Below are 15,452 nucleotides of genomic sequence, written 5' to 3'. Positions count from 1 at the left end.
CAACGTTTTGCTAATTTTTTATGCAAACATATTTTCATATATCTTAAGGATCTTGTATTTTAGGGATTTGTTCTCTGTAATGTAAAACTACACCTGTTGGCCTATTTTCAGTTTTTCATTTAAAATCTAGTTTAAAAGCTTTATCTTTGCTAAATTGCTCTTGCATATAGTTCTTGACCTTATATACTGTGCCCCTTTGGTGCACGATTAAACAAGATCTCATATGGGAAAGACTGATCACACAGTTTGCTCTTAGCAATAATCTCTCATCTTATCACTATTAGATTCAAATGTGCATCAAATATCACATTTCACTTAAAAACAATGAATAGGCAGATAGTAGAATCAAAACAAACAGGATTTGTAGAGAGACTGTGCCACGCTCATATCATCTTTGACCCAAATTGCATGTGCTGCGGTTGCTGCAGCCGCCCCGGCTAGCTAATACAAGCAAAGCCCTCATCGTAATGAATCAGATTGAGCAACAACCCCGCCCTGACCCTAATCTCTGGAAATCTATGGGATTTTCAAATGCTTTTTTTCCCTTAGGACAACTGGCCATGTTGGAAATTATGATCAGTATGAAACGTTGTCTTGTCCACAGGCCATGATTTGGTATTATTGACAGGATTTTAGAGGCATAAAAAAGAGCAAAAGGGAAAAATCAGCAACATGGGATTTGTGCTCTTTATTGCTTATAAGCAAAGATAAGCCATAGGAACTTCTGCATAATAACAAAAATACATTCATCTCATTTCTCATCACACCGTGACCTTAAGTTACTTTTCATGTTTCTTCTACAGCACATGGCCCCTGAATCTTGTGTGAAAAAAATGTGAACTAAAACTTAGTTGCAGTGTTGCAGCAGTTTTAGGGCCACTTTTGTTTTTATGACCAATAGGCTACCGATACAGATTATTTTTAAGTGTTTTGATGAAGGATTTTAATTATTAGCAGTAATCAAAATGAATAACAATGATGGTTGATTTTTGATGGTAAATGTTGGTTTGTATTTAGAGACACATTACATTACATTATTATATTATATTATATTATATTATATTATATTATATATTACATTATATATTATATTATATTAATTATATTATTCAAACGTTTTCTAATTTGGCTTTGCCATCACAGGAATAAACATTACTGTTTTTACTATATTTAAAAAACATATTTTTTATTATTAATTAACTTATTAATTAATACTTATAATAATTATACGTTTTGACTGGTAGTGTGCATGTTTATATATATATATATATATATATATATATATATATATATATATATATATATATATATATATATATATATATATATATATATATATATATATCAAAATTCACTCAATATCACAATTACAGATTTTGTGGAACAATTACAAATTTTGTGTAATATTGCTTGGAAAACTTTTTGTTTTGTATTTTGTTTTATTTAAAGTTGAATGACATTTCAAATAATTACTTTGTAATTTTTTGGTAAATCTTACCAAATAAACTAGCATTTTGGCATTGGGTGAATATTTTTTTTTATATTTATTTATTAAATATGATATTTTATTTTAGATAGATCCAGTATTTACCGCAGAGGTTGAGGAGAGTGTCAAGAGGTAAATATCATCTCTCGTCTTCATCCTCCTTCCTTGATCTGCTTTTTTTTTACTTTCATCTCCCTCCTTCAGTTTCAGGTACTTGATCTTCAGAGTTTCTTATTACTGCCTCTAAAGACCCACAAATATGCACAGAAACATTCATCTCCTTTTTTGATATTTCTGTGTCATTAATCTTTCCAACATTTTTTTTAATTCCCTTTTTTAAAATAAGGGAATGTCATCCTTGTAAACTGTTCCTGGATGTTTTATAACATATTCATGAGCTTGTGTGTGTGTGTGTGTGTGTGTGTGTGTGTGTGTGTGTGTGTGTAGATCTGTTGGAGTGTTTCTGGCGGCTGAGTTGTGTCAGGAGGAGCTGCATGCTGCCATGCAGAAATCATTTGCCCTGGTCAACTCGTCTCTCTCAGAGGGAATGTCTGCTGCCATCTTAGAGGTTTGTCTGTGAGAACTCATTTCATAAAATTTGTTTTATAACAAATTCTGTTATGAGACAATTTTGAACAATTTGAGTGAAACGATAATATTAAAGGGATAGTTCATCCGAAATGAAAATGATCCCATAATTTACTCACCCTCGAGCCGTCCTAGGTGTATATGACATTCTTCTTTCTGACGAATACAATCGGCATTATATAAAAAAAAATTCCTGGTGAATCCAAGCATTATAGTGGCAGCCCAAAATGTGAAGCTCAATAAAGTGCATCCATCTATTATAAAAGTAATCCACACGGCTCCAGGGGGTTAATAAAGGCCTTCTGAAGCAAAGCGATGTGTAAGAAAAATATCCATATTTAAAAAGTAAAAAATCTAGCTTCCGGCAGACCACCTTCTGTATATTCAACTTACGAAGAAAGTGTAGCACCTCTCGCAGTTCAAAACGCTTACGCTACGTCCGACGTCAAATGTCACACCAGTTAACGCTTTTTTGAATGCGGAAGGTGGTTTGGCAGAAGCTAGATATTTTACTTTATAAAGTTTTGAATGTGGATATTTTTCTTAGTTTTTCTTATTTGCTTCAGAATGCAAATAATTGCCTTTATTAACCCCCTGGAGCCATATGGATTTCGTTTATAATGGATGGATGCACTTTTTTGGGCTTCAAATGTTGGGCTGCCATTCACTGCCATTATAAAGCTTGGAAGAGCCAGGACATTTTTTAATATAACTCTGACTGTATTCGTCTGAAAGAATAATGTAATTTACTCCTAGGATGGCTTGAGGGTGAGTAAATCATGGGGTAATTTTCATTTTCTTTAACTAAATTAACTTTAATATTAAAGGGACATTTCACTCAAAAATAACAATTTGCTGTAAATGTAAAGAAGATTTTTAGCTGAAACCATGGTTCTTGGTTATTCATGTAATGCAAGTCAATGGTCACCGTCATTTTGAGAGTCAAAAAAACACATAGGCCTATAGGCAAAACAAAATTAACACCCGTGGCTCCTGACGATACATTGAGGTCTTATGAAGCAAAACATTATGAACAACATTATTACCTGTAATCCACAGCCTCTGCAAACGGTCCTGAGCGCGTTCACAAGGGAGCGAGCCCTTGTGTGAGCTGACGCTGTGTTTACAACAGAGAGAGAAGACACGTGTGATCATTGTTCATCAAAATCTTACTTACTTGTGCTTATCCTGGATGCCGCAACAAATATAAAAAATAAGATTCCATTCGCTTGCACGATCGCAATCGAGTCGATTCCCAACGTTTGAGCTCCTGCATATGTCATTATGCAACAGGAAGCTTGCGCTTCAAACTGTCATGAACACTGTTTGCCGAGGCTGTGGATTACAGGTATTAATGTTGTAAATGATGTTCAGTTTCTTGCACAGACCAGTCGTTTAGTTTTAGTGTTAATTAATTTTGTTCTGTTCTACTGAAGAAAAAAAGATCCCCCATCTTGCATGGCCTGAGGGTGAGGAAGCTACCAGTACATTTTTATGTTTGGGTGAACTATCCCTTTAATGTTGATATTAATAGTAATATGAAGATTGTCCAAAGTAACTTGGATCTTAAAAAACACAGTGAAAGTGAATAGCACATAGCAGGCACACACCGGTATAAGCACGCATAGATATCTATGGATAAAATATGCATCACATGACTAAACACATGTCGTCGTTTTTACAATGCTGTTTTCAAATTTATCCACTTGGGAGAGCATCTTCAAAATACTCGCAGGACAAAAACGCTGTCTCTGTGTGGACAAAACATAGAGAAAAATATGCTTTTTTAAAATGTATCCGATTAGTGTAGATGTATCCTCAGTATTTGGTTTGTCCGAGAGAAACCTGTCTGGAACAATCATTATTTTTGCTATTAATTTTGATCTCACTACTAGTGCACTGTGCAGGAATCATTTCCAGCAGCTTTGAATCTGTGTTTGTTTTGCCTGTTATTAGATAGGATATTATACAATATCATCATGGGGATCTAGTTAATCTGTGTTCAAACTGACCAGATTATTTCAACCCACAGTGGGATTAATGTGCTACAGTAAGTAGCTGTTATCATATTTCCCTCAATAGTGCCACATCTTTTCATTATCCCACATATGTGAACAAGCCTAGATTAAAATGGCCAATGTGTCCGCAGAGAATTGAAGTTAAAAAGGCTGATTCAATCTACAAGAATTTAACAATCAAAAGAAAAGCATTGTAAATGCAATCATCTAGCCCATAATGTTTGATTGCTAGTTTACAGTGAATGCTCCTGGAGCTGAAATGGCACTCACAATGTCACATTAATGGATTGAATTTTTAGGGAGCACAAATACTGATAGAATACCTTGAATGCTCTTAAGTCGCTTCAAATAAAAGCTCCTGGAAAATGAATAAATGTAAATGCATTCTGCACAAGGCCAAACAGAGTTAATGTATTGCAATCTGGTGTGTTTTTAGGCAATGGAATTAGGTTTGCCTGTTTTAGCGAGGGATGTTCCTGGAAACGCTGCTATAGTTGAGCATAAGGTCACAGGACTGCTGTACTCAAGCCCTCAGGTAAGTTTCAATTTAATGCAATGGAATCATATCACAGTGTTTTTCATCCACATTTAGGTATGATTGTATTTTGATGTCTTTATTCCATGTTAAGAGTTGAGCGCAAGTCGCAAAGAGTAAAAAAAGAATGTGATTGAGCTCACAGTGAAATCCGATGTACAGGGAGTGCAGAATTATTAGGCACGTTGATTTTCTGATCATATTTTTTTTCCAGGCACATTTGACCAATTCCAAACCACAGTAATCCTAATAACTACTATTAATTTAGTATTTAATAATGTATAAGTAATATATAATTGTTCATGAAGGCTGGAAATGAAAATCACCTTATATTCAGGTGTGCAGAATTATTAGGCATGTTTTCTTTTACAGATAAATTGAGCCAAAAAAGAGATTTAACTCAGACTGAAAAGTCAAAAAGTATTAAATGCCCATGAGAAGGATGCAATACTAATGCAATACTAGACATTGCAGTTAAGGCATGACCATTGGACAGTGAAATGCTCGATGGGTCAGCAGGATCTGACAAAAACAGGTGGTGAAGAAAAGACACCTGTTAACTGCAAAAGAATTAAGAATTAAGGTGAAGAATTAAGGTGCAAAACGGACTTCAGGATGGACTAAAATGAACTCCCAAAACGTACTGCCAGATTCTGGAAGATGAATTCTTCAAACAGTGGTACTAGAGGATGTGGTGCTGGTCCTTCAAGAGTCACTCTCAACCTATCTGTCCATAAAGCCTATAAAAAAACCTTCTTCATGTATTTTACAACACTTCAGCTTGTGATTCTTATCTAGTGGGGGTCATTTTTTAGGATTCTTTACCTAACTGAAGTCTCTGAGATCCTGACACCTTGCACTTCTGGAGACTCCAGGTAGGTTGCAGCTTTGGAAAATGGTGGCGCTGGAGACTAAAGGCTTCCTGATGGTTTCACCCTTAATTCTTCACCTTAATTCTTAATTCTTTTGCAGTTAACAGGTGTCTTTTCTTCACCACCTGTTTTTGTCAGATCCTGCTGACCCAACGAGCATTTCACTGTCCAATGGTCACGCCTTAACTGCAATGTCTAGTATTGCATTAGTATTGCATCCTTCTCATGGGCATTTAATACTTTTTGACTTTTCAGTCTGAGTTAAATCTCTTTTTTGGCTCAATTTATCTGTAAAAGAAAACATGCCTAATAATTCTGCACACCTGAATATAAGGTGATTTTCATTTCCAGCCTTCATGAACAATTATATATCACTTATACATTATTAAATACTAAATCAATAGTAGTTATTAGGATTACTGTGGTTTGGAATTGGTCAAATGTGCCTGGAAAAAAAATATGATCAGAAAATCAACGTGCCTAATAATTCTGCACTCCCTGTATTTAAGGTTTCTCTTTTGGGTTAGTTTATTATACAATGAACATTCTGTTGTCATTTACTCACCCACTTGTTACAAATACTTTCTGCTGTAGACCATGAGAGTGCAATTCCAAAAAAGCACCATTGGGAGTGAAGAGTTCTGCGCGTAATCTACTGACGACACACAAATTAAAGAACACAGACGCAGCCGGATCACAATCTACCAAGAGCAGCGCAAATTAGCGTCTGGTTTAAGACATGCTTTTTTTAGGGCAGTAAATAATGGCATAAATACCAGTAAATTGACGAGCATAAACCTTAGTAAATCTTAGAAACTCCTACAAATGCATATGCAGTAAGGTCAGCCGCAAAAATAACTGAAAAATAAGATTTACTAACACAAGCTGTTCGTAAATCTGTCCCCAAGTGTTCTGAAGATAGGTTAACCCCTAGGAGTCTGAGCTCTTTTGGGGCCCTTTAGAAGTTTTGACATGCTCTGACATTTGTGCTTTTTTCAGTTGCTTATAAACATATTAATGTCAAAAGTGTAATTACACTGTATTCAGCACAAACTGGGCTTAATTGCCTGAATGATAAAAAAAACGACAGAGTTATTTGAGTCTCTTTGGCACTGATAAGAAAAAAAGTGAGTCGATCGCGCCGGCGCGACCGGGGTTAATGTAACTTTCCCTCCACTGTAGATCTTAAATCTCATTAATGCAGTTTGACTATGCACAGATTCAAATTTGCCACGTTTTGATTGGTTACGAGATACACAAGAACTAACGATGTTTGGCATTATTTAAGTCAAACCTGATTTGCGATGCACTACATTTCAATATATGCAAATGTGAATGAGATGTTACCGAAAAGAAAGATTATTGGTGAAAAACAACTTAAATTTCAGTCTGTTATTCACATGAATCTATCATGTGACTTTAGAAGACTTGTGGCCCTATTTTAACTACCTATTTTAGTGCATGGTCTGAAGTACATGCCGCAGGTGCACTTTGGGTGTGTCCGAATCCACTTTTGCTAGTTTAACGACGGGGAAAATGGTCTGCACGCAAGGCGCATGGTCCAAAAGGGTTGTACCTAGTCTCTTAATGAGTCATGGGTGTGCTTTAGGCGTAACGTGCAATAAACCAATCAGAGTCTCATCTCCCATTCCCTTTCAAATTCAGTTGTGCTTGCACCATGCCGGATTCGCTGTTTACATGGCGGAATTTGTGAGCGGAAAGACTGAACGCTTCTCCAGAGAGGAATCCTTTTATTTTTAATATTTAAAAACATGTTTGCGTGCTACTGCGCATCCCTGTGTGTGTAATAAGCAGAGTGTACGCACGTTGTGCACCCTTCTATAGGCGCATATTACTAACGCGTCCTTTAAATAACACAAAAATACTGTGCTATTGACTTTAGACCAGGTTTTTGTTGGTCAATGGCGCGGTCCTTTTCAGTTGCCTCAAAATAGCAACGTGTCAACAATGCGCCTGAACACACCTCGTTTTCAGACCAGCACGCCCATGGGCGAACAGATGGGCGTGAGTGCATTTGCTATTTAAACAACGTGGCGCAGGACGTGAAAATGATAACTGCGTTGGGCTGAAACTAGCAAAAAACACTTGCCTGGCATCGCATTGCACCGGGCGTATGATAGGGCCCTTGGAATATACAGTATGAGAAGAAAGTCATACAGGTTTGGAATGATATAAGGGCAAGTTTTTTAATTAATTAATTAATTAATTGTATTAATACATTTTCTTGTAATGCTATGACTTTATACTCTTTATTCTGTTTTTTCAAAATATTAATACCTCAATCTTGTAATGTTGCAACTTTATTCTTGAAATCTTTTTTGACACTAAAACGCTGCTGTAAAAGGGAGAGTAGTGTTGACTTCCTCTTCTTAGCGCCATCTCTATCTGCTGGGTGACTAAGCTTTAACCTGTTTTGGGTCTTTAAGGGGAACAGACAGACTTAGCGTTCATTGTACCGCCATGCTAAACGGCTGAGAAGAGCCCAGGCAGCTTAAAAGTTCATAGGGCAACACTTTTATCCCTAAACCAATCTGCTCCTCTGAGCAATTTCCAAGCATCCATGTATCATGCTTATCTCAAATGTATTAAAAGCAATAGCGGATCTGAAAATCTCAAGTCTCTGGAAAAACACAGGAAATTGTATATGAAAGCATTGATACGTGTTTGCAATTCAGGGCGATTGTGAGCATGTGGACGTACCGTGTGCGCCTCTATACACTTGTGACCTATGCTAAGCTTTGACCCCTAAATCAAAGAGCTGTTTCATGACAATGCGCAAGTACAAGCTTCTCTTCTTTTCAGTTGACTAATGTGCAACAGTTCAGCCCACCTGCTTCATGGTTTGCATGATGCCATTTGGAGGATTAAATGCACCACTCAAGTGGTGAAACGCACCTACTATTGTCCCAAAGTGATTATTTTCACACAAATCAAATACAGATGAAATGTCAACACACACTACCATTCAAATGTTTGGACTTGGTATGATTTTGCAATGTTTTTGAAAGATGTTTTTAATGTTCACCAAGGCTTTATTTATTTAAATAAAAATACATTAAAAAAACAATAATATTTTGAACTATTATTGCAATTTAAAATAACTGTTTTATATATATATATATATATATATATATATATATATATATATATATATATATTTATTTATATATAGCTGAATTTTCAGTATCATTACTCCAGTCTTCAGTGTCACATGATCCTTCAAAAATCATTCTAATATGCTAATTTGGTGCTCAAGAAACATTTATTTTTATTATTAGTGATGAAAAGAGTGTAATACGCTTAATACTTTTAGAAACCATGCCCATTTCTTTCAGGATACTTTGATAAATATAAAGTAGAAAAGAACAGCATTTATTTTAAATAGAAAATGTTGGTAATATTGTATTTTTGGTATTATAATTGGTAATATAAATGTCTTCACTGCAAGTGCAACTTTTTATCAATTTAACACATGCTTGCTGAGTAAAAAATAAATAAATAAATAAAAATACTGATTTTTATAGTGTATATTTAAAATGTTAAATACTCTCTTACAGCTTTGTCCAAATTTGTATTTTTGTCTGAACAGAATAAAAGCCCACATAAAAATCTAACTGCTGCCTGGTAGGACTTCATAGGTGGTTTAAAATCCAAATAACATATTTTTGTATTAATAAGTCAGTCTTAATGATTAAATAGCAAATTCATTTGCGTCCATCTGTTTGCCCGTGGTTTGTAAACGAGGTGTGTTCAGGCACATTGCTATTTTGAGGCAACTGAAAACAACTAAGCCATTGACCAACAAAAACCTGGTCTAAAGTCAATGGTATTTTTTTTTATAGGGCACATTAGTAATGTGCACCTATATGCAGAAAAACATTTTTAAATATTACAAATAAAAGGATTCCTCTCTGGAGAAGCATTCAGTCTTTCCACTCGCAAATTCCGCCATGTAAATAGCGAATCCGCCATGGTGCAAGCACAACTGGCTTTTAAAGGGAATGGGAGATGAGACTCTGATTGGTTTATTGTACGTTACGACAAAAACACACCCATGACTCATTAAGAGACTAGGTACAATGCTTCTGGATAGGGCTGGACGATTAACCGAAAACTAATCTAAACGGAAATTTAGAACCTCTAACCGACATAATTTTCCCATGTCGGTTATTTCGTTTTTCACGTGACTCCGCCCCGTCAGTCACATCAAGTGCAATTTGCAGGCACACGGCAAGATGCAGGAGCAGTTATCTTTGTTTATAGATGCTCAGAATCACTATGATAATTGCATGATTTACACAGTTTATACATGTAAGTTAATCGCCGTTCTTATTTGCGCTGATACACACACACAGAGACGGCGCGCGCAAGCCCCGAAGCCAGATCACTTTCACTTGCGTCCTCATGAAGTTTGTCGATTAAATGAGTTTAAAGGCTTGCCAGTTTGAACATTAAAGCGATTGTGCACTATTCAAAAACAACGTTATGGAAAACTTCTCCGTTCAGTACTCATGAACTTTTTTCTGTGAGACAGAGACCCGAGCCGTGTCGTGCCTCTGACAACGCGCCCAGATCTCTTTCACTTGCGTCCTCACAAAGCTTTGTCATTTGTAAGTTTTTTAAAGGGTTAGTTCACCCAAAAATGAAAATTCTGTCATTAATTACTTACCCTCATGTCGTTCGACACCCGAAAACAAAGCATCATGAAGCTTCGAAGCGTTATGAATCACTGAGCCGAATGATGATTCAGATCGCGTGTCAAATCGCCAAACTGCTGAAATTTGGCGATTCAAACCGCTGAATCGACTCAGTGATTCATAACGCTTCGAAGCTTCATGATGCTTTGTTTTGAAATCGTCATCACTATGTAAGTCGTTATTTAGGGTTCCCTTTCGTTCAGTCACTACGACGTACGTTAGTGACTAACGAATGGGGGTTTCGCTTAGAAGCCAATCATCTTCATCGTATTCAACAGCGCCCAATGGCAGTGCCAATGCCATGGGCATGCGGAATTTGCATGCGTAACTCCGCCCCACCTCGTGGGTATATAAGGAAGTACGCTGCGAACATCGCATTATGTTTCTGCTTTGGAGTTAAGAGGATCTCTTCACTCCTACAAGCCTGATCTGAGTCATCGACAGCTTTCGAGACGAGCAGCTTTCCAGAGGCGTTGGTGTTACGGCGCGTTCCAGTGATCATCATACTGCCTGCCTGCTGATCTGCGCAGTGGTCGGCTAGACAGCTGGTGTGTGGTCCCTGGGCGCTTCGGCGTTCTCTGCGAGGCTTCCTCTCATAAAAGAGCTTACACGTGACGCGTCCTTTTCAGGATGTCTCGTCCGTGTACTTCTGGGTGTGGTCGGTTGCTTTCCTCTTCTGATGGGCACGAACACTGTCTGATATGTTTGGGCTTTCAGCATGCTCAGACAGCGTTCGCGGATGAGTCATGTTCTCACTGCGGGAACATGACCATCGCAATGTTGCGGTCAAGACTCCATGACCTTCGTACTGAAGTGAGAGTCCCCTCTACCACACCCCGATCTACTGAGTCCCAGAGGCCCAGTACTTCGGCTGGTGGTCAGGGTGACTTGACGGTTACGGTGTGGAACAAAGCCCCGACGCTCATGCCTCGGGCCACACCCCCGTCTTGCACATTGCAACCCGCGAGTGTTCAGATGCAGATCGCGGGGCCGGCTCCGGCCCCCCCGCGCATCTCATTTGGCGCTCCAGAGGAGGATGCGATGTCGATCACCGCATCACAAGGTGGGCTCGAGTCCTCTGGAGATGATGACTCGGCTGTGCTGCCGCCCTCGGGCGTGCCAGCATTGCCCGAGTCAGATCCAGAGATGACAGCCATGTTGTCTCGGGCAGCCGCGAGTTTAGGGATCGAGTGGAACCCTCCACCCTGTCCCGAACGCTCAAGGCTCGACGATTGGTTTTTGGGGGCTCGCGCTGACACCCGTCAGTCCTTGCCCTCAATACCTTTCTTTCCCGAGCTGCATGAGGAACTCACGCGGTCCTGGAAGTCCCCGTTGTCTTCCCGTGACCGTTCGGTGACTTCCTCCGCCTTCTCCGTCCTCGATGGGGCGGCAGCTAAAGGGTACACTGGGGTCCCTCCAGTTGAACGTTCTGTTGCGATGCAACTGTGTCCTCAGAGCGCTTCAACCTGGCGTGGTGATCCTAAGCACCCCTCCAAAGCCTGTCGATTCACATCAACCTTGGTGTCGAAATCGCACAGAGCCGCGGGGCAGGCTGCCGCTTCGCTGCATGCCATGGCGATCCTCCAGGTCTACCAGGCCAGGATCCTCAAGGACATGCACGAGGGTGGAGTTGATCCGGGGCTCTTAAATGAGCTGCGTGCCGCCACCGACCTCGCTCTCCGGGCGACGAAGGTGACCGCACGCTCCCTGGGTCAAGTGATGTCCACAAATGTGGTCCAGGAGCGTCACCTGTGGCTGAACCTGGCCGATATGCGGGACACCGAGCGAACCCGGTTCCTCGATGCCCCCATATCCCAGGCCGGCCTCTTCGGCGGGGCGGTTGAGGACTTCGCCCAACAGTTCTCAATCGCCCAGAAGCAGACTGAGGCTATTAAGCACGTACTGCCCCGGCGGCCAGCTGCTGCCTCCACCCCGCCGCCGGCGCAGTCAACTCAGTCTGCTCCACGCCGAGGACGCCCTCCTAAGGCTCCCGCCCCTCCCACCCGGTCCAAGCAGCAGCCTTCACCCGGGCCGGGTCGCGGAGGAAGCCGTAGGAAGGCGTCCAAGTCCCCTCAGGCCGCCCCGCGCCCCGCTAAACGCCAGGCCAAGCGGCGCTCCTGAGACGGACGGCTCAGGGATGGGAAATTCTTTCGAGGAGATGGTAGCAGGACCACTCCTTCCCCCGGTGGAGGGCCGGGGGAGAATCCTTTGTTCAGCTGCTGGCCCCCGGGTCAGCAGCACCCTATGTTGGTCAAAGAAAGAATTAACACTCCCATCCCTGAGCCCACAGAGTCCGGTGATGACGGTGCGCGCCACCCACGGGTCCCGCCACTCGCATCCCACTCTGTCGCCAGCCTCCTGGCAGAGCAGACCCCAGTGGAACGCTGGTCCTTCCCTGGTCTCCTCTGTCAGGACGCAGCTGTCAACCGTGCCCCCGCACCGGGACGCCCCACAGCCTCCCATGTCCGGGCCGGTGACGCTGCATCGCTGCAAGCCCACACCGGGTACGTCTGTACACCGTATGACCCCGCTGGTGCAGTTTCTGGATGTCTGGCTTCAGCTTCCAGGGCTGTCCTGCTGGGTCGAGCGGACCGTCAGGCGCGGCTATGCGATTCAGTTCGCACGGGTTCCTCCCTGCTTCCAGGGAGTCCGTTCCACCATGATCGGGGCCAACGCCCCCGTCATGCGAGCGGAGATTGCCACCCTACTGGCGAAGGGTGCGATCGAACCTGTCCCTCCAGCCGAGATGAATTGCGGGTTTTACAGCCCGTACTTCATTGTACCCAAAAAGACCGGTGGGCTACGGCCAATCCTGGACCTGCGCATCCTGAACCGTTACCTTCACCGGTTTCCGTTCAAGATGTTGACAGCGAAACGCCTTTTCGAATGCGTTCGTCCACACGATTGGTTTGCAGCGATCGACCTGAAGGACGCCTACTTCCATGTCTCCATTTTGCCTCGACACAGACCGTTCCTACGGTTTGCTTTCGAGGGGCGGGCATATCAGTACGCAGTTCTACCATTCGGGCTATCTCTGTCCCCTCGCGTCTTTACGAAGATTGCCGAGGCAGCCCTTGCGCCCCTTCGGCAGCACGGGGTCCGCATCCTGAACTACCTCGACGACTGGCTCATACTGGCTCCCTCTCGAGAGCAGGTTTGCGGACACAGAGATCTGGTGCTCCATCACCTAGCCCGTCTGGGCCTTCGGGTCAACTGGGAGAAGAGCAAACTTTGCCCCGCGCAGAGGATCTCTTTTCTCGGTATGGATATCGACTCGGTCGCCATGTGCGCGCAGCTTTCGAGCGAGCGCGCGCAGTCTCTGCTGACTGCCCTTCGACAAGTCGAGGGCCAGAGTGCGGTTCCACTGAAACATTTTCAGAGGCTCCTGGGGCATATGGCATCTGCAGCCGCGGTAACGCCGCTCGGATTGCTTCATATGAGACCGCTTCAGCACTGGCTACGCGATCGAGTCCCGAGATGGGCATGGCGGTCTGGCACGCTCCGGGTACTAGTGACTCGGGCCTGCTTACAGACACTCACCCCGTGGTCGAACCTCAAGTTTCTACGGACCGGAGTGTCCTTAGAACGAGCTTCCAGGCATGTTGTTGTGACAACAGATGCATCATCCACGGGCTGGGGTGCCATGTGCAATGGACAAGCAGCCGCGGGCTCCTGGACAGGACCCCAGCGCCTTCTGCATGTCAATTGCCTCGAGTTACTGGCTGTACGGTTCGCCCTGCACCGCTTCCGAGCGTTGCTGAAGGGTCAACATGTGCTAGTCAGGACAGACAACACGGCCGTAGTAGCGTACATCAACCACCAGGGCGGTCTACGCTCCCACCGTATGTCTCAACTCGCCCGCCATCTCGTTTTGTGGAGTCAGAAGCGCCTGAGGTCCCTTCGTGCTGTCCACATCCCTGGAGACCTGAACTGTGCAGCCGACGAGCTGTCACGGTTTCAGCCTCTCCCCGGAGAGTGGAGACTCCACCCCCAGACGATCCAGCTGATATGGGAACGGTTCGGCGACGCACAGGTAGATCTGTTTGCCTCCCAGGACTCTTCCCATTGCTCCCTGTATTATTCCCTGACCGAGGGCACCCTCGGCACGGATGCACTGGCGCACAGCTGGCCGTCCGGGCTACGCAAGTATGCGTTTCCCCCAGTGAGCCTTCTTGCACGGGTACTGTGCAAGATCAGGGAGGACAAGGAGCAGGTCGTCTTGGTCGCCCCGCTTTGGCACGGCCAGACCTGGTTCCCAGAACTCTTACTCCTTGCGACAGCCCCTCCCTGGCCTATCCCTCTGAGACCAGACCTTCTGACTCAGAGACGGGGCACCTTTTGGCACCCGCGTCCAGCGTTCTGGAAGCTCCACGTGTGGCTTCTGGACGGGACACGGCAGGTTTGAGTAGCCTTCCACCTGCGGTGGTCGCTACCATCACTTCCGCTAGAGCTGAGTCTACACGACGTCTCTACGCGTTGAAGTGGAACCTCTTCGTCACATGGTGCTCTTCCCGCCAAGAAGACCCCTGGAAATGCCCTATCGGGTCCGTGCTATCGTTTCTCCAGGAGGGGGTGGAGCGAAGGCTGTCTCCCTCCACCCTGAAAGTGTACGTGGCCGCAATATCTGCCTACCACGATCTCCTGGGAGACAAAAAGGTAAGTCAGCACGACCTGGTCATCAGGTTCCTGAGGGGAGCGAGGAGACTGAATCCTCCTCGCTCTCCTCTCGTTCCCTCTTGGGACCTCTCAGTAGTCTTAAGTGCTCTGCAGAGGCCTCCCTTTGAGCCTTTGCGGTCGGCCGAGATTAAGTTCTTGTCTATGAAGACGGCTCTGCTGACCGCATTGGCCTCGCTTAAGAGGGTCGGGGACCTGCAAGCATTTTCGGTTGACGAAGCGTGCCTTGAGTTCGGGCCGGCTAACTCTCACGTGATCCTGAGACCCCGGCCCGGATATGTGCCCAAGGTTCCTACCACTCCGTTCCGAGATCAGGTGGTGAACCTGCAAGCGCTGCCTTTGGAGGAGGCAGACCCAGCCTTGGCATTGCTCTGTCCAGTACGCGCTCTCCGCGCCTACGTAGACATGACGCAGTGTTTCAGGACCTCAGACCAGCTCTTTGTCTGTTATGGTGGAGAGCGGAAGGGAAGTGCTCTCTCAAAGCAGAGGTTGTCTCACTGGGTGGTGGACACCATTGTTTTGGCTTACCAGCAGCAAGGTCGACCATGTCCCCTTGGTGTG

At 43.7% G+C, this 15,452-nt stretch overlaps 1 protein-coding gene across 8 annotated transcripts in view; it reads left to right on the top strand.

Moving 5' to 3' along the window:
• glt1d1 (glycosyltransferase 1 domain containing 1) overlaps positions 1-15,452 on the top strand; it is a 68,564-nt gene that overhangs the window by 45,431 nt on the left and 7,681 nt on the right. For 7 of the 8 annotated variants that reach the window (XM_079826806.1, XM_079826805.1, XM_079826803.1 and 4 more), the window contains exons 9-11: positions 1,575-1,618; positions 1,934-2,054; positions 4,529-4,627. In XM_079826806.1, the coding sequence (XP_079682932.1) occupies positions 1,575-1,618; positions 1,934-2,054; positions 4,529-4,627 (264 nt within the window). Of the gene's footprint in view, positions 1-1,574; positions 1,619-1,933; positions 2,063-3,169; positions 4,455-4,528; positions 4,628-15,452 lie in introns of those variants that run through there. The other variant, XM_079826808.1, reaches the window with a different exon arrangement.

This window comes from Gobio gobio (genome assembly GCF_949357685.1).
Source record: "Gobio gobio genome assembly, chromosome: 10".
Lineage (NCBI taxonomy): Eukaryota > Metazoa > Chordata > Actinopteri > Cypriniformes > Gobionidae > Gobio > Gobio gobio.
Note: the sequence above shows the minus strand (reverse complement) of the source record. Positions and strands in the feature narration are given on the sequence as shown.